Consider the following 19689-nt stretch of genomic DNA (forward strand, 5'->3'; position numbering starts at 1 on the left):
AGGAGGGGAGGAAGAAGGAGGAGAAGACGGAGAAGAACAACAACAACTAGAACAAGAACTAGAAGAAGAACAAGAAGAAGAACAAGTAGAAGAACAAGTAGAAGAAGAAGAAAAAGAGGAGAAGACAGAGGAGGGAGAAGAGGAGGAGCAGGAGGAGGGCCTTAGTTACTTTTTTTCTCATTGCTGAGACAAAACACCCAACACCCAAAGTTAAAGGGTGCAGATTTATTGTAGCTAACAACTTGCAGAGATTTCAGCTCATACTTGGTTGGTTCCAAGGCAGGGTGGCATGGCAGAAGGATATCACAGAGGACAAACAGTTCATGGCAGGCAGAATCAGGAAGGCAGCAAAGCAGCAAAGTAGCAAGTAGCAAGCAATGACGTTTCTATCCCTTATTTCTTATCCAGGCTACCTACCCATAGGGCAGGAAGCACTCACAACCAGGGTGCAGCATCTTAATCCTAGCATCACACCATGAATCAATTCCAGCATCACATTTTTGATCCCAGGATCACACACTCTAGATCCAGACACTTCTGAAAAGTCCCACCTATGAATGCATGAGGCTTTTGGGGGACAACCAAACACAAATCATAACAAATAAGGAGAAGAAAGAGAAGGAGAAGAAGGAGAGGGAGGACAAGCGAGAGAAGAAGATGGCTTTCACTTATAACACTTGTTATACGCCCGGCTCTGAGTTAAGTCCTTCACATATTTGATGATATTCAGTTGAATTTTCTAAGGTAGGTATTATTATTTCCTTTATTCTATAAGAAAACAAAGCCTCAGAACGGTAAAGTCACTTGCCTTAGTGCAGTCACCCAGCCAATTAAGTAGTACAGCCTGTGAATTGAAGCAGGTTCTGTCCATGATTTTCTAGAATGTTCTATCAATATGGGCTGAGGTGACCATGAACTACTTGGTACAGAAAGATATCCAAGTATAAGTGGAAGTTGAACAGGAAAAGCTAGGGGTGGGGTGTGTAGAAACCAATCTAGGCATGAGATGCCAGAAAATGTAAAATGCACAGGACAAGAATGCTGGAAAATGAAGCTTCAGCTTACCTCTGGGGACATGAAACCCTTCCTTTCTTTTGAAACTTTTTAATATGATACTCAAAACCAGAATACTTGCCAGTACAACGCTCAGAACTAGAATAGGTCAATAACCACTTGCACTGAAAATAGGACCTAGACATTTTCTATCTCATTGAGAGCAGAGACAACTGTGTCTTGTTTGCCTATAGAACCTAGCACTTTCTTTGGTCCATAAATATAAATGAAATCAAAATTATCTGGAATTGAAGAGGTAGTAGAATTATTCCAGAAGTTACATTAGCCTTTACCCACTTTATTGTAGGATAATGTAGATATATGGGAAGAATATCCTCTATTCTTTTTTAAAGAAGAGTTGAGGTGACATGGGAAAGACTTGAGATAATCTATTGTCATGATACATTCCTAAGGGTGACATCATATTGTATTACATACACCAGTCTTCGTTTCTCCAATTAAGATTAGTTCCCTTGGTGAAGTAGAGGACCACAAAGCAGATTTCATTGGCATCCTTTGGTTATTGCTTCAGCTCCAATGCAAATAAAGTGCCTCTTTCTTGAGGAGGATATAGAAAGTTGTAGTAGTTGGGAGAATGATATCTGGAGTGAGACTAACTTGCATTTAAATGAATCATGGCTCCACCACTTACTAGCTGAATGACTGTGAAAAACTCATCTCTCTGGGCCTTGGTTTCCTGATCTTTGCAATGAGAGTAATGTGACTTCCTTTTCATGATAATTGTGATAATTAAATTTGGGAAATATATGCTAATAACTAGCAAACCATCAACAATAAAAACCAAATATCATCATATATTAACATTTCCATATTCCCAATTAGTATATTGCCAAACCCATAGAAGTTTAATAAATACTTGTTGGTTGGCTGAAAATTAGCATTAATAGATCTTTATCTCTCTCTGATCTTTGGGCCTTTAGAGTTAAAAATGTTAACAAGGCAGAGAGAGCAACAACTTGGTGTAATAAAACATAATTAAACACAAAAGGCCCATTATAGCTAACATTTGTGTGTTAAACTAATTGGACATTTCCTTCAGTACATTGTATTTCATCTTGCTCTGTGTGAGAACATGAATTCTTCACTTTAATTTAGTGATTAAATGTTACACCGTAGACTCTCTCAAGATATACTGAACTTCATTATCTTCTTTTAATGAATAAAAATATTTTCAAAGCACAGACACTTAATGAGAAAATCAACAGAAAAGTGCTCTGGCAATAATTTGTCTAGTTCTTAAAAGCTCTTTGGATCACATTGGCTTCAATTGCTGCCCAGTGATTGGTGGTTCAGTCTCAGATTCTAAACATAATCTCTTGGAATGCCTGACACTATACTTTAAAAACAGCATTAAATGCCAACAAAATGTAAAATTAAAAAATAGTTCACTCTAGACTAAGGTTTCTTAACAGCAGCACCACTGAAGATTGCACTGGGTAATTTTTTATTGGGGAAGCTGTCTGCTATACCATAGGATGCTTCACAACACAATGATATCTAGTGACCTCTGCCTACCAGATATGAATAACAGCCTCACAGTCATGATGATCAAAAATATCTCTAGAGATTTCTATGTATTCCTTGGGAAGCAAAATCACCCCTGGCTGGAAACCACTGCTCTAGAATAATAGGCTATAGCCAAATGCAAACATCCTAAATTACTTGCCTGAAATATATATCCTCATATATCTATATCTATATCTATATTCATATAAATATATATCTTCACCCAATTTGGCCATGCCAGTCAAAGTTTAGATTAAATTATAAACTCCATTGTTATCATACAAGACAACATTTTAGGCTTTCAGATGAGATTGGGGGTGATCAGGTTGGTATGGCCATAGACCATTTTAGGCTTTCAGACCAGGAAGACCAAGAGTTAGATCTTAGTTGGTTATTGTGACCTTACATCACTTACATCAAAACAGAAATACATTACAGTGATACCTCAGTTGCCAAATGGTTCCAGGCTTGAACTTTCCACTACTTGAATTCATTTACTGATGTCTAAAATTAGGTAGGATTTTGGGCAAGTCCCCTAACTTTAAATGAAATTCACTTGCTGTTATGGTTTGTATCTAGATGTACCCCCTCGCAAAGCCTCATTCAGTCATAGGTGGGGCTTTTTCAGAGATGGCTAAATCTAGAGTGTGCGGTTGATTCATCATGCAATGCTGGGATTGAGCATGCTAGGATTACGGGGAGGTGGTTACTATATCAATCCACTGATTGGTTTGGCACTCCCTTAATTCCGGTAGCCTGGGTAAGATAATAGGGCAGAAAGATGATGTTAAGGCTCCCCTCCCCTTGTTGCTTTGCTATGATCTGCCTCCGTGTACTGTCCTCCACCATGCCACCCTGCCTTGGAGCCAGCTGATTATAGATTGAAACCTGTACAAACTTGAACTAAATAAACATTTCCTCCCTTACCTTTGGGCATTGGGTATTTTATCTCAGCAATGAGAGAACAGTAATGGACACATTTACCTTTGTTAAATATTAGATTTCTCTACTGGTAATCTTTCTTGGCATGTCATGGTTTATGCTCCCTCTTCCTGTCCCTTGAATCCCACTTTGACTTGTCATTACACATCTATAAGTGTGCTGCCAAATAAAAATCACATAGAGGAGCACCAGCCACAGTGCATGTCACTCTCCTTGGTTCCAAAAAATGAGAAGAAAACAATGGAGTTCCATTTTAGACATATGTATGAAGAAAAAGAGAAAACTGTTTTCATTTATTTTTAAAAATAATAATACCAGCCAAGACTGTATAACCAACACATTTTTCTGAATGCAGAAAAGTTTACAGAGCCATAGAAGTATTCATGTGTTTTGACCCTATCATCCCACTTTACAGACTATATTCAGGAAATAATCCAAAACAGGAAGGGATGTTCAAAAGTGAAGAAACAGTTAAGAATCAACCACACTAAAACACTAAACAAGAATGTGGTGGCCACTAGGACAATCTTTAGAGGAATGTTTCATTATTCTCAATAAATGTGAATAAGTATGAAATCTATAAGCAGACAGGGCTTCTTAAAAAGCAGTTCTAGAAAAGCAGATATGAAAAACACGTTATGATTTTACTAATTTTTTCACCTTAATGGTATGAATGTCATCCAGAATTTATCTACATGGAAGTTTTTTCATATCCATGATTTAATTTTAAAATAGATAAGGAAACATGATTACATGATGGTATCTCTTATCTCTATGCAATTCAAAATCAACTATCGACGTAGCACTCTGAAGGATGCAAAACATGCATAACAGTTCCTGTAAATTCCACCCAAGTTTGGAACACATGCAGAAAAAGTCAAGAGAAGAAAGCCTGAACTTAGTGATTCAGCTTAGAGAATCATAGAACACACAATAGTATCACAGCAAGACCACACCGTGGAGGACCCCAAATACCAAGGGAGTTTAGACTCATGTAGTGAGGGAAGTATGAAATTATTAAAATTTTTAAATAAGAAGAATGACATTATCACCCTGTTTAAACTCCCCCAACATTCCATCACTCCTACCATAAAATATAGATTCCTTAATATAGTTAATATAGTTTATAAGATCATCATAAGAGCTGGCCATTCCTTACCTTTGTAACATCATTATTGACACTTAACCATCCTCCCTTTCTTGCCATCCTCTGTTTCTCTGTGTTCTTGGAAGGGCTCAGACTCCTGCTTTCAGGGTTTTCACCATGATGCCACCTCTGCTTGGAACACTTGACCATCCAGTTCTTCCTCAATATCACTTCTCTTGCAAAGCTCATCAAGCCCATACTTCTTTTTTAATGTATCTCCTTTCTAGTAGATCATAAGTTCCACCAAAAAAATGGAATTTTGTCTGTTTTCTTCACTACTGTGTCTTACAACCTAGCACAGTATCTGGCACAGTGGCAGCATTCTTAAATTATGTGATGAACTGTTAAAATGAACTTTGGACTGAATTGCCCTATTATAAGAAGAAAAATAAAGACATTTATCTCACAGCAGGTAGCTCATAGACTGGGTTAGAAAAATAGAGAATAGAGTCCAGTACATCAAAGAGGAGACTATTGTGGTGAACCAGGCAAAGCAGAATAAAGACCTAGACTAAGACTGTAGGAGCAGAAAAAGAAAGGAATGGATAGAAATAAGCTACCTAAGGAGAACAACTAAGGAAGTTGTGCTTCATTGGTTATAAATCTACAGGACTCTGTTAAGAAATCCTTCCAAAAGGCCAAGAAGATTAGAAATTGGTAATGGTAATGAAAGAGAGAAAGATATTAGGATGATCCCTTTGGGAATGGAAGATAACTTCACTCATCAGGCATGTTCAGCATACAGTAACAGTGAGGCTTGCAAAGGTGAGGATACAGCTGGACCGAGGTTATGGCTAAAGATGTAGGTTTGGAAGTGGTCCACATTGAGATGAGGTAAGCCATGGAAATGAATGAGCTCAAAAAGGGAAAGTGTAGAAAGCAAGGGAGCTGAAGGAGTCCTGTGAAAGCCTGAAAGGTTGTGCTCGAGGCTACACGATGGACATTTGGACAGCCTCTCTGGATTCACTATCCAGTGCTCTACCCACTGCATCTGGCTGTCAGTCTCTGTAGGTGTACAAAGACAATTAAAAAGGAAACCAGGGGAAATTTTTGGTTTTATGTTTGTTCTTTTGTTGGTTTAATTCTGCTCTGTTCTGGATTTTTGCCCTTATTCATATGCTTTTTTTTAAAATGAAGTTTCCACTATGTGGAGCAAGGTATAGAAATTTGGATCCACAACCCCATGGTATAAGAAATATACCATTTATATCAGTGGGTGCTAGAACATGCTTTCTGCTTTGAGTCGTCAAAAAGAATAAGAAGGAGACAAAAAGGAGGAGGAAATGAAATGCTGATAAAAGCTAGAGTTAGGTGACAGGGAAAGAAATGAAAACAGCAGAAGGTATAAGAATTTCACTGAATAGGTTTGAGTATTATTAACCAAAGAATCCAAGATGGATGGAGACTAGAGAAAGGCCACTAGCTTTCCCAGAGATCACCATCAACCTCTGAGAGCTGGTAGTCAGTGTAGTATGGTAACAGAAGCTAGAATGCAGGTGGTGAAACCGGCCAAAGGGACAATATTTCTGGATGCAATATAATCCTACAGGATTACATCTATTTTGGAGAAAAATAAGCTGTTGTAATATAAGACTGCCCCCCCAAAAGCAATCTTAGTCAAAGTGTTAAGTAATGAAGAAAACATGCCCAGAAATGATCATACTTAATACAGTAGTTGCCCTTTATCCATGGTTTCAGTTACTTGAGTTCAACTATGGTCCAAAAATATTAAGTGGAAAATTCCAGAAATATTGATTCATAAATTTTAAATTGTGATTATTGTGACAAAATCTTGCACCTTTCCACTCCATTCTGTTCAGGATATGAAGCATCCCTTTTTTCCAGTGGATCCATACTATATACATTACCCACCCAGTAAGAACTTAGTAGCCATCTCTGTTTCCAGGCTAGGTATCACATTGCAGTGCTTGTGTTAACTTTTATGTAGTAGCCTCATGATATATCACAATGCCTACATAATTCACTTCAACACACCAGGCACAGATTGTATTATCTCACATCATCACAAAAAGAAGGGTGAAGAAAGTATATAAGATACTTTTAGAGAAAGGTAAAGAGATCACATTCATACAAATTTTACTATACTGTCAATTGTTTTACTTTATTATTAGTTATTTCTGTTGATTTAGTACTGTGCATAATTTATAAACTAAGCTTTACCACAGGTATGTAAGTATAGGGGAAAAACCTAGTATACGTATAGAGTTCAGTACTATTTACAGTTTCAGGCATTTACTAGGGGTCTTATAACATATCCCCCATAGATAAGGAGGGAGCTACTGTATATCTAACTTCACAGTACATAAATATAAAAAGTAGTCACTCACTGGGTTGGATAGGGACATCCAAAATAAAAGACATGTGGGACACAAGCTATATTTACACAAAGTGATATAGTTAAATCTCAATGCAAAATTAGAGGTAGAACTAGTGACTAAAGAAATCAGACACAAAAGAGGACATTTTGTATGTATATATGCATGTATGCATGCATGTAATATACATAAGTCTACTTATATACAATTCAAAACCAGATCAAAAGAATGCATGCTATTAAAAGTCCAGTAATGGTTGCCCTTGTGGAATTCTGGTGAGTAGAAGGAGGCATGATAGTGGCTGCAACACTGCTGACTACGCACTATTTATTGGCTTAGTGCGAGTTACAAAGGCAGTTCACTTGGTGATAATTCATCAAGCTGCACACTTATGATGTATGTACTTTTCCATGTGCATATTTCAAAAAAAACTAAAAACAAGAAAGCAAACATGAAGAACCTAGTTAGACTAGCATGGTAAGAAGCTCTCTGACCTTCAGCTGTAAATAGAATTTCTTGCAGGTGAGGAAGGACAGGAGGCCTGCGTAGTCTTCTCTTTACTGAGTTGAGATCAGTGGTACATAAAACGTAATCTATATTTCATGTATTATATTTAAAAAGGAGCCACTGCTAAGATGCCTACCTTCTCAGATAATGTTTACATTTATATAAAGGCTTAGATTTCTAACAAATATCAATTGTTAATTTTTATGTTTGTTGAACCAAACTAAGGATTTAATCAGAAAAAAATACTTAGTTTTCCAATCTGACCTGTGAAAGCGGTATAACTTGAGCCAAAACATAAAGTGAAGCAAGTAAAGATACCACTTTGCTTGTTCTCATGTCTTAAATCTCTCGAACTTCATAATTTCTCCAACTAGACCATTCTATAAAACATTCCAGATTTTTCACCTGCTTCAGGCATGAGGTGGAGAAAGGTTTTCACCATATTTGAACCTAAATAATACCCTCCAATGAGTAATCCCGACAGGTATACATCTTGTCCTTCATATATAATTACTTACATGACCACATATATAATTAATCCAATTTTAATAATTTAAAAGTTATTCAAGGCAGCTGATTTTTATGCTTGCAGACTATCCAATGGTGATTACTCATAACCCTTTATGTGCTTTGGAACACATCCCTACTGCTTAAAAACATTCACAAGGGACAGGCTTACAGCTAAGTATGTAAATTCCTTCAGTTCCCCAGGCTTTGCAATCTTTTATTATGCCCAAAGCATAAAAATGAACATGATGGCTTTCTTCCCTATTCCTTCCACTAATGGTTGATCTGTGCTTATTACATTATAGCTATCTGCAAGCCTCTTTAGAGACTCTGAAATGTGCTAAGCAATTCTGTGGTTACCTGTCAAAAAGAAGAAAATCAGCACCAGCATCATGGTGTACCCAATGTACAAAATGGTGCTTGCAATATCTGTGATTTGAAGTTCGGTGAAGAAGTAATGATAGCAAATACACAACTGTCAAGCCACTGGTAAGAAAAGCTCTCCACCACCCATGAAAATCCTGCAGAAAGAAGTAGAACAAATGACTTTTTCGGTAAAATTCTATCAATGAGTTAACAATCATTGCAATGACAAAGAATATAAGATAAACTCCACACAATCATGGATTAAAAATAAAAGGAAGTTTCTAAGAAATTTAACAAAGTAAATAACGTGTGTGCTGCTGGAGGCACCCTGACAATTTTAAAGTCTTTGTTTCCAGGGATACCACATACGCCCTATGGGATCAGACTTCTGATATATGCGTACTATCGTAACACTGTTACAGCCTTGGGAAGCATTCAGCTTGGCTCCCTACAGTGGCTAGAGTTTGCTGCGTCTACTGATGCCCAGTGTTAAGAAAAATTAATAAAGAAAGTTAAGATAGGTCATGTGGTTAACGGAATTTGCTTTCACTGGCTAGATTCAAGATCCATGGAGAGCATGGCTGAGGTCACTACTCAACAAAGGGTGGAGAAGATGATGCTGATACATGTGTTCTTTCAAACATTTTCCTTCTGAGCCACAGATACAAGGGTAAGCTATGACCCATGGAATCTTACTAAGGATAAGGTTACTGTAAGGACACTGCAGCTGAGCATCCCAGAGATAGGCACTGCAGAAGAATTCACATAGCAAGTGCAAGACCACTATCTGTAGTAGGAACCACTTGCAAGATGGGCCTTTGGCTTGCATCTGGGAACTTGGCATTTAATCACCCCCTGACTGCTAAGATTGGTTTGCTATATCTATACTATACAGTGTGATTTATGGTGAATGCTTGCTTTCCTTTTAGGAATATGAAATTTTTGTACTTGCTAGGCAGAGGGTGCTTGTGTCACTAGCTCCCACGAAAAACTTCGGATGCTGAGCCTCAAATGGGTAGAAACATGGCACATTTGTTCCTGTATTTTTTTCACTGCTGGAGAAAAGAACACACTCAGTGGGCTTTCTCATGGGAGGGAGACAGCATAGCAAGCTTGCCTTGATTTCTCCAGGCCCCAACTCTGTCTTTTTCTCTTGCTGACCTTGCTGTACCCTTTCTCTGTGATATACCCTAGCCAAGTGCACACTGATGTCCTTAGTCTCATGAGTTCATCTAGTGAATTACCAATGTTTACGACCCCAAAATATTTCATAAGTAACAGAAACATACTCATTATATGCATATTGATGTATCTTTCATTAATAATTGTTGCAGACTCTCTGACAAAATTCACTGCAAAACTCACAAGTAGCTAAATATAGTGCATACGTAATTATGTATTTTTACCCTTAGATCTACAGCTCAAGAAGAAATGCTCCAAAACCACCTCTATATCAGAATCTTCTCTCAACTCTTCACTGTCACCTTTGAAGAGCCATATTTAACTACCAAAATAAAATGAATTTACGAGACCTACAAGAACAATGTACTACACTACCACTTCAATCATCTGAAATGATGTCAAGGAGAGAAAAATGTGGATGGAGCAAAAGAACTATTTACAGCAATAAATGAGAGGAAGAGGAAAGGCCTAGAGCAATATTCTCCAACCTACAAAATAAAATCTTGGGCTAAGCTGCAAAGAAAATTTTAATTGTTAAAAAGTAAACATCACTGAACAAGACTGTTCACATGTCTAGATGTAAAATCAGATCCCTGTATTTTTGTATGTTGACTGAATATTATGCAGCAATTATAGTAACCAGCCAAAAAAAAATCATTTCATTTAAGTTTCTCATCAAAATGGCATTAACTTTATAGGTCATGTATCATCTTTGTTGTTTCTGTGTTGTTTTTGTTTTTGTCTTCATTGTCGTTGTTTTGTTAGGTTTTTTTCCTCCTTAAAATAAAAAAATGGCATTAACTTGATATCTGCATCAAAATCAAAATGTGTCCTTAGGAAATATAAACTAATCCCAAATTGTAGAAATTATGCAGTTAACATTTACCACAATTCCTTTCTACACAGAGACTTCTAATTCCAAAAATGCAAGTATAAAAAGCTTAAGATGCATTAGTTTCTTATGTATTTACCTGAGTACATCAATGCAAATAGCACTGCAGAGCTGTAGCTTCTGAACAGGTAATCAGAGGAATTATAAAGACTAAGAAAAGGAAGCCAATATATAGTACATCAAGTGAGACCTGAAAACAGACAGTAGGCTTAAAACAAGTTCGAAGAGTACACACAGAAAAATCAGTCCAAATCTGTAGACTTTCACACACTCTCTAAATGTTTTCTTCTAAACATTTAACTCTATTCCAAACCTCTATCTATCTAGTACTAAAAAAATCTTCCTTTCCTGTACAGTTTCAGATTTGGTCCATCTATTCTGTAGTCAGATCCATTCCTGCTACGTACCCAATGATTCTCTGCTCATATGACCAAGTTCTCACTTAAGACATAAATATCTATAATTTTCTGTATAAAGATTTTAAAACATGCGTTCTTTTTAGAAATGGAAAGTTGTAAATACAAGAAATATCAGCAACTACCTTATACTACAGGAAACACAATCAAATACCACATTACCTTCAAATATCAGCCCCCACCCAAATTCAAAGACCCGATCCAAAAATGGGCAGCTGAGATGAATACACACTTCTCAGATAAGGAAATACAAATGGCAAATAAATACATGAGAAAATGTTCAACATCATTAGTCATTCGAGAAATGCAAATTAAAACAACACTGAGATTCCACCTTACCCCAGTAAGAATGGCTAGCATTAAGAAATCAACCAATAACAAATGCTGGCGAGGCTGTAGAGAAATAGGAACTCTTCTCCACTGCTGGTGAGAATGCAGACTGGTGAAACCACTGTGGAAATCAGTTTGGAGATTCCTCCAAAAACTAGGTCTAGAGGTCCCATTCAACCCAGCTATCCCCCTGCTGTGTATTTTCCCAGAAGATCTATAAACATCATATCACAGCAATATATGTGCACCTATGTTCATAGCAGCACAATTTGTAATTGCTACATTATAGAAGCAACACAAATGTCCATCCATCGAGGATTGGATAAGAAAATTGTGGTACTTTTATATAATGGAATATTACTCAGCTATAAGGAAAGATAAACTCGAGGCCTTTATAGGTAAATGGTCACAACTAGAGACCATACTCATAAGTGAAATAAATCAGACCTACATGTGCAAGTACCACATTGTCTCACTAGTGTAAAACCTGAAAGAGTTAATGTAAACTAGGAGGTATGATAGACATTGTGAAATGATAGGAAAACACTCAAGGGAAAAGGGCAACTGGGATGTGGGAAAAGAGAAGGGAAAGAAGGAGAAATTTTGTATGTATGTATATACAGGATAGTTAACATAGTTGTTCTACTGTCTTCTATTTCTTTGCTGAAAGAAATCATCAGTGAGTCCTTGATTGCTCAATATTGCATGTCTCTATCTGTTTTCATGAGAAACCACTCTGAAGATATCAATATGTAATACAACAAGCATTGTTAATTTCCTACCACTTTGTTTGTAACTCTGTGCTGTCTGTATTGTTCTTTTGTATTTTGTAAAAGGTTGTCTGTCTGTTAATGTTTTCCTCCTTTTATTTTTAAAATAAAAAAACAAAGGTTATTGACATGCAGCCTATACAAATGTCTTCATATCACAGCACATAAAATTCTATTAAATATACTTTCAGACACACATCTTTTAGAAAATTATGTGTGGATTATCTTTAGATCAAATTTTGAAGGAGTGAAGTAATTCCCTTTATTATTATACAGCTGAGGTAACTAATTGGGATGAGCAATATACATATTAAAAGCCTTCTGGAAGCTGGCTGTGGTGACATACACCTGTAATTGCAGCTACCTGGGATGCTGAGGCAGGAGGATGGCAAGTTGGAGGCCTGCCTGAGCTATTTAATGAGACCTTGTCTCAAATTTAAAGAATAAATAGAGGCTGGGAATGTGGCTCAGTAGTTACTTGCCTCACATGTGCTGGGGTTCAAACAAGAGCACTGCAAAAGAATTAAAAACAAAAAAATGCTTGTGGAGATGAGGAGAAAATGAACTGATCAACAGTCCATTTAAAATGTATACCTGGGATACAGGCTGGGGATCTAGCTCAGTGGCACAAGTGCCTGCCTGGAAAGTGCAAGATCCTGAGTTCGATTCCCAGCACCAAAAAAAAAAAAAGATAAAATTCATACCTGGGGTGAGGGTGAGGGACAAAGTTGAGGAGACTCATCTCTGTAGATAACAGTATACAAACTTGTACATAGTATGCTTTTGTGTAAATCTATACAAGTTGTACACATTGCTTTTCACTGCTATGAAAATTACTTCATCTAAAGAACCTTCTCATTTTCACTTAAATGACTTTCCTATCAAAAACATCTGGGAAATATGGCTACTATAATCTATTCTGCAGTGTGTGGAATATTTAGTTGCTGACCAGGAAACAGATTTTATTGTTTATCTTTCAAACAAATTTGTCACTATGCTGTTTAAAAAGTGCATATTTAGTGTGCGTGATGTAATCAAATTTTTGACGACTTTGAAGTTTTGTCTGAAAGATTGCTTAGGGATATAAGTGTCATTTAAAAAAAACACAGTTGGCAACTGCACTTGACCGTACTTTATGATGTCTTTGTCCATCTCTAAAAATCCTTGTGTAGTGGCACCCCAAATGGCCAGCTCCCGAAACCAGAATGTGGTCAAGAATCAGGAAATAAGAAGGCAGGCAGAGCAACTGAAAAGGCCGCAACAAAGCCAGGACACTAAATCTGCTGCGCTTCAATCAGTGAGCACTGTTCCTCGCTTTGCAAGTATTTCTAACTCTTACTACAAGTCTTAAGCCACAATGGATTAAAAGTAGCAAATAAAAAGAGGAAGCATACGAGGTGCAAGCATTGTGACAATAGAAGAGTTTAGAGAAAGGAAGACAGGAAACCATCACCTACTGCTCAGAACACATGAAGACCCGACACCAATAGTCTCCAAGTTGTTTCTGCAGAGGAATTCTAATGCAACCACCCGTGGAAGGCCATTGTGAGAAACAGGAAACCCAGAGCTGCCTTTTCCCATCTTTAAGTATCTCCCACCCGAGGGATCGCATACCCCCAATGCCCACAAAAGCTCACGTTAAAACCAACTGCCATCAGAAAGGCTTAACAAAAGATAATTACATTTATTTTATTTTATTTTTGGTTTTTTTGAGACAGAGTTTCTCTGTGTAGCTCAGGCTGGCCTTGAACTCACTATGTAGCTCAAGCTTGCCTCAAACTCATGGAGATTCTCCTGCCTCAGCCTCCCAAGTGCTGGGACTACAGACATGCACCACCATGCCCAGCAGGTCATCACATTTAAAAAAGAAAATATGAGGAGAAATTTCTATGAAAAAGTCACTTTAAAAAGTTGTGAACTAAGCCTCTGTTCTCTACAGCATTCATTTTCACCAGATTGCTATTTCCTAGGTAAAGGAGAGGTAAAGGGTAAATGAAGTATCATCATATCAGAATGCATCCTCCTTGAAATATAGAAACATTAGTTTATCAAAATTAAAACTTTACAGCACTCGGGAGGCTGAGACAGGAGGATCATTGTGAGTTTGAGACCAGCCTAGACTACAAAGTGAGCTCAAGTCCATCCTGAACTGCATAGCAAGACGCTGTCTCAAAAAGACAAAAAAATAAAAAAATAAAAAATAAAACTTTATGGGCTGAGAACATAGCTCAATAGTAAGGGATGTGAGGGGGCAGGGGATTTAGCTCAGCAGCACAGCACCTGCCTGGCAAGCGCAAGGTCATGTGTTTGGTTCCCGGTACCAGAAAAAAAAAAAAAAAAAGTAAGGGATGTGAGCAGCATGAATGAGGCTGTAGTTTTGATCCCCAGCACTGCAAAATAAATAAATAAATAAAAATAAAATCTGAATTCCTCCCTCGTAGTTTTTTATAAAATATATAATAAATTATTGTAAATTGTAGCCATCTTACTGTGCTGTAGAACACTTAACTATACTTTGTAGCCACCCTCCGTGAATTGATCATTAAACACTACATACAAGTACTCAGCTATCACACTGTACCCCATAGTGTATACAATTATTATGTAATTTTTTTTAATTAAAACTTTTAGGAATGTAGAGTACTCACCAAATACTGTTTAGAATGAAAAGGAGTTGAGTAACAATACAGCCCAAAGGTAAAATGCCACCAACTATCATGCTAAAAAATGCCTTCATAAAGAAGCTCTGTTGCGGAATCTGATGCGGGATCTAGTTTGTGTGAACTGGGCATTTAAACCACTGGAAAATAAAAGAAGCAGCAAAGAGAATGAGACGAGACATAAGCAGGGACTAGATCAGCCCTGTTCAACAGAAATAAAATGCAGGCCACATGTATAGTTTGAAATTTTTCAGTAACCACATTAAAAACTAAAAGGAACTGGCCAAAATAATTTAAGGATGTGTTTTGCTTGACTGAACATGTCTATCATTTAAACTGGTGAACAATATAAAATTATCAGCCAGATATATTTCATTATTTTTGTTATCATTCTAAATGCTGAAATCTGTGTATTTCATACTTACGGCCCATTCAACAAGGAGTAGCCATATTTCAGGTGCTCCATAGTCACGTGTGGCTAGTGGTCACCGTAACAGACAGCACATAGCTGGGCAATGAATAAAATTGACACTTATCCTTTTTTTTTCTTACTAGGAGTAGGAAGAATTTATTGAGAGAAAAAAAGGTTCTGTATGAGAGGGACAGAAAGGGGCCCAGAAAGTGGGTTGCCCATCAACCCCGCTCCACAAGGGTGTTTTATTGAGCAAAGCCGTGAGGTAAAGCGGGCTGAAGGTGGGACAGAACTATAACCCATTAATAAGATTACAAGTACACACTTAGGTAATATTGATCCAATGGCAAATCATAGGATGGGTGTGAGATGGGACAAAACTATGGTCAACCAATAAGATTATAACAAGTACAGTCACCAGGGTAATATTGATTACATGGGGATCAAAGGGGGAAACAAGTCACCTAGCAAGTGCACATGGGATGGACAAGGACTTTCCAGGAAGAGTGGGTTAAGGAGGTTTGATCCTCCACCCCAAGGTGATTGATGCCTACTTAGAGTATCAATCACTGCTGTTCAATATTTACCCTTTTTGATAAATGCCAAGGGAACACCAATAAGATTTACTATAACTATCCAAATATGAAATAATCTACACTGTCAAAAAGTTCTCTCCTAGAATTTGGCCAGGAATTTATCTCAGAATTTGTCCATAATTTTCAAATTTTTTCCTCCCTTGCCCTCCTCCTCTTCACCACCCCGTGGAACTCTCCTTTCTATTTTATCCTGTATGATTTTCCCCTGCGATGTCATGCTATATCTTACACATTCCACTTCCACTGTGTCCTCATTTAGTCTTCTGTTGTCCTGTTCCTTTCCCCTATGTGTAGGACAGGCTAACTTCAAGCCTGCATGCTGAATGGCCACGTTTCTTAGATGATATCTTGGCTTTCTACTCCCACTGTATATGCCTATTCCTTTTCCAAGTTGGTTGATATCAGGCCTTTTAATTTTATCCACCAGAGATAAAAGAAAAACAAATAGTCTATAATGTAAGAAATGTATTCAATGGTATCTTTGAAAGTGTTAGTATTTTTATTTTTTATATCTTTAATTCCAAAATGATTATTCTCTGTAGGTTTTGTATTCCATGCATGGTGTATACACAGTAAGATATTAGTTCAGGCATCACTTAATGCTCAAAAGCAGTGTTTTAAATCTTACCTTTTTCCTGTGTCCAAGGTATGCACCAAAAAGTTTTAGTGGCACTGAAATTCCAAACCATGTCTCCAACATACGTAGTGCAGTTCCAGAGGAGATGGCAGCTGATGATCCTGTCATCCAAAAAATTACATTCACAATGAAGATGTCAGGAAAGACCATTCTGGGAGAAGGTGGGGAATGTCATTAGAAAACAGTATCCTTCCAACCTAAATATTATAATTATATATGATATGAATATCAGAATATTCTTTTGATGGAAATGTTATAATATATCATGAAGTTAAATTCTAGAAGAACATTAAATCACAATGGGTAAGCCAGTCACTAAGCTGAGGTTTAAGCTTGATATCATATAGCAGGATAGCTATTTATTATGGGATGTAGTAATTCCACTTATCTTTGTCCCTTCAGAGTCTAGCAGAAAATAAGTAATGGAGTAACGAAGTAATATGGCATGGAAAAATTCAATATGCAAAATAGTACATGCAATCAATAAAAAGCATATATGAAAAATAGTTTTTTTAAATCCTAGATTGAAATGGGCTATAAGATGCCTCAAGTCAGACAAGTATTCACTTAAGGAGTTTGAAGTTAGTCACCTAAAGTCAACAGATTGAGCCACTCAGGGTAGTACACAGCTGTAATCCCAGCACTCAGGAGGTTGAAGCAGGAGAATCACAAGCTCAAGGCCAGCCTGGACTATAGAACAAGACTTTGTATCAAAAACAGCAACAACAACAAAAAAAAGAAAAGTCAAGATGGACTGCTAAGTCTGTTGGTTACATCACCAAGCAAGTCTAGCTACTGTGGCCCTAGTTGTGCCAGACAAGTGTGACAACCACAGCTACAGGTGGGGGTGCAGATGGGAATGGGGATGGATATCAGTATTTTGGATGCCTAAAAATGGGATTGGAAAAAAAGTGGGCAAAGTTTAAATTGTAGAAGGCTTTGAATGTCAGGTTAGGAAATGTAGACTTTATCCTGTCAGTGTCAAGATGCAAATGGAGAGTTCTTACAATCAAAGTTGTGATACACAGTGCAAGTCTGCAGAAAGATACACCTACAGCATTGTTGAAGACAGACTTATGGGAGAAGACAGGAAAGGAGTCCAGATATAAAGTGGTAAGGTTCTATTTAATGTGATGATAGCTAAAATCTAAAGGGATGGATATAAAAGATATGAAGAAGTAAGAGGATTTGGGTTAAAGTCCGCAGATTGAACTCATACATTTACCTCTGCTCCCTCCTCAACACCCTGATAAAATCATAGTAAAGGAATTCTAAAAGGCCTGAAGTACACAAGGTTGAGGAATACGGGAGAGAAGACATCAGCAGTGAACGTTAGAACTAGACGCAGTTGGACGAATAGTAACTGAGTTAGCAAAACTGAGAAACCTGCATCACCAGTTGTCATTAGGGAAAACGCACAGGCACCTGAGTTTATACCACAGCACTCTAAGCAGGTTCACGGTTTTGTGATGCCAGGTCTTTCTGTAAGTAGGCATAAGCCTGAAGGCTGATTTAAAGTCAGCCTAAGGAGGTGATAGACCTATAAATTCCTTCCCCTACTCTGCAAAGCCCAATAAATTCCCTTGCCCGACACCAGCAGAATACTGCAGGTCTATTCTCCCAGGAAAGATTCCCCAAACTCAGAAAAACACTTTACAAAAAGAGAATCTATCATTGCCATCCTCGAAGAGATTCGAGGAGATATTGCAACCATAAAACAAAAAGAGGAAATTTTAAAGACTATTGAGAAAATAAAAGAGCTCTTGGGAATTAAAAATATGACAAGAGGAATTAAAACCTCAATAAAAGGGTTTGGAATAGAGATAATAAAATATCTTAGGAAACAGGATAGAAAAACAGTAAAGAAACGGAAAATAGAGAAAATATACACAGGAAAATGAAATGAGCAACCCAGATATCAGAAAATATGAATTATGAGAAGAGGGGCTGGGGATTTAGCTCAGTGGCACAGCGCCTGCCCAGCAAGCGCAAGGTCATGAGTTCAATCCCCGGTACTGGAAAAAAACTTAAAAAAAAAAAAAAAGAGAAGAGACGGAATTCCTCATTAATGTCTTAAATATATGAAGTATTTTACTAAAGGTCAGGCAACTAATAAGTTAGATATTCTAACTCAGGTGTGTTTGACTCTTTAAGAGCAACTTTTCCCATGCCACTACACTGTAAGAAAGTTTCCATAGTAAGGCAACTATTCTTAGACTCACTCCACCAGGAGAATCTATCTTCTGTCTTGGACATTCTGTCAGTAACCAGAGAAATGGAACACATTAGTTGCCACTCCATATTGCCCCAGGTGAAGCTGACTCCTACTACTTAGGGAAACTCTAGTTTATCACTTTGTTAGTAAGCTCTCTCAAGGACCACCATAAGACTAGGCTTCTTATGTTGCTTGCTTCACTTTTGCCATCTTTTTGTCAGTTTCTTACTTAGGAATGTTGTTTTGGATCCTCTCTCTTCTCTCAGTGTAAGTCACTTGGTCTTTATTAAATCAACTTTAGTCATGTGTCTTTCCTTTCACTACTTCTTTGTCACCCTTCGTGTTTATGACCTCTGTTATCCGTTAACACCTTTTCTCAGAAAATATAGCTATTCTGTTTGTAAATGGTCCTCCTTTGCCCCTGCTGAAGATGTAGCTTCAAGCTCCTTTTCAAAGCAAAACTTTTACCTTCTGTTGCAGGAGTTTCTGGCATCTTAATAAGGGAGTCTGGTTTTCCATGATTTAACCACACTTCTCAAAATGTTTTTAGTACTTTTCTGCTCTAATGAATTTGTTTAGCCACAATATTCCTCTGCCAAATTTCCGACTTTTGAGAGATTCATTTCAACTGTTATCACTCCTTAGCCAGAAAAATTACTTCTCACTTGACAAATCATAACCTCCCTTCTTATACATAAACTCAATTAACCCAACTGAACAATTTCCCTTTTGAAAGTACACTCTTGAATGTTAATATGTGCTTAACAAATCGGTAACTATCCTTCAACGTCACACTTTTACATCCTAAATATTTCTTCCTGTGTCATTCTCTAGTTATTTCTAGACCTTTTATGGAATCTTAAGTAGCAAAACTAGACGGAAACTTAGTTGGTCACGTGGGTCCACTTTCTACCTGAAACATGTCTTCACACATTCATCAAACATTTATTGAGTACCTATGTGTTAGGCTCTGATGTTCAAAGATAAATAAAACAGAAGACTTTACTCTGAAAAATCTCAATCTACTGAGAGTCAGACATAAATAAATAAATTGCAACACAACATGGGAGACACAACATTAAAATGAACACAAAGCAGGGGCTGGGGATTTAGCTCAGCGGCACAGCGCCTGCCTGGCAAGCGCAAGGTCGTGAATTCGATTCCTGGTACTGGAAAAAAAACAACAACAAAAAA

General features: G+C 37.4%; 1 protein-coding gene across 1 annotated transcript in view; it reads right to left on the reverse strand.

Annotated features, from left to right (window-relative positions):
• LOC102009953 overlaps window positions 1-19689 on the reverse strand; it is a 74402-nt gene that overhangs the window by 20708 nt on the left and 34005 nt on the right. The window contains exons 5-6 of the mRNA XM_013504450.1: window positions 16272-16381; window positions 8380-8540 (exon numbers count right to left, since the gene is read on the reverse strand). Coding sequence (XP_013359904.1) covers window positions 8380-8540; window positions 16272-16381 — 271 coding nt within the window. The remainder of the gene's footprint in view (window positions 1-8379; window positions 8541-16271; window positions 16382-19689) is intronic.

The sequence above is a fragment of the Chinchilla lanigera genome, unplaced genomic scaffold (genome assembly GCF_000276665.1).
Source record: "Chinchilla lanigera isolate Chin_1 unplaced genomic scaffold, ChiLan1.0 scaffold00088, whole genome shotgun sequence".
In the NCBI taxonomy this organism is placed as follows: Eukaryota; Metazoa; Chordata; class Mammalia; order Rodentia; family Chinchillidae; genus Chinchilla; species Chinchilla lanigera.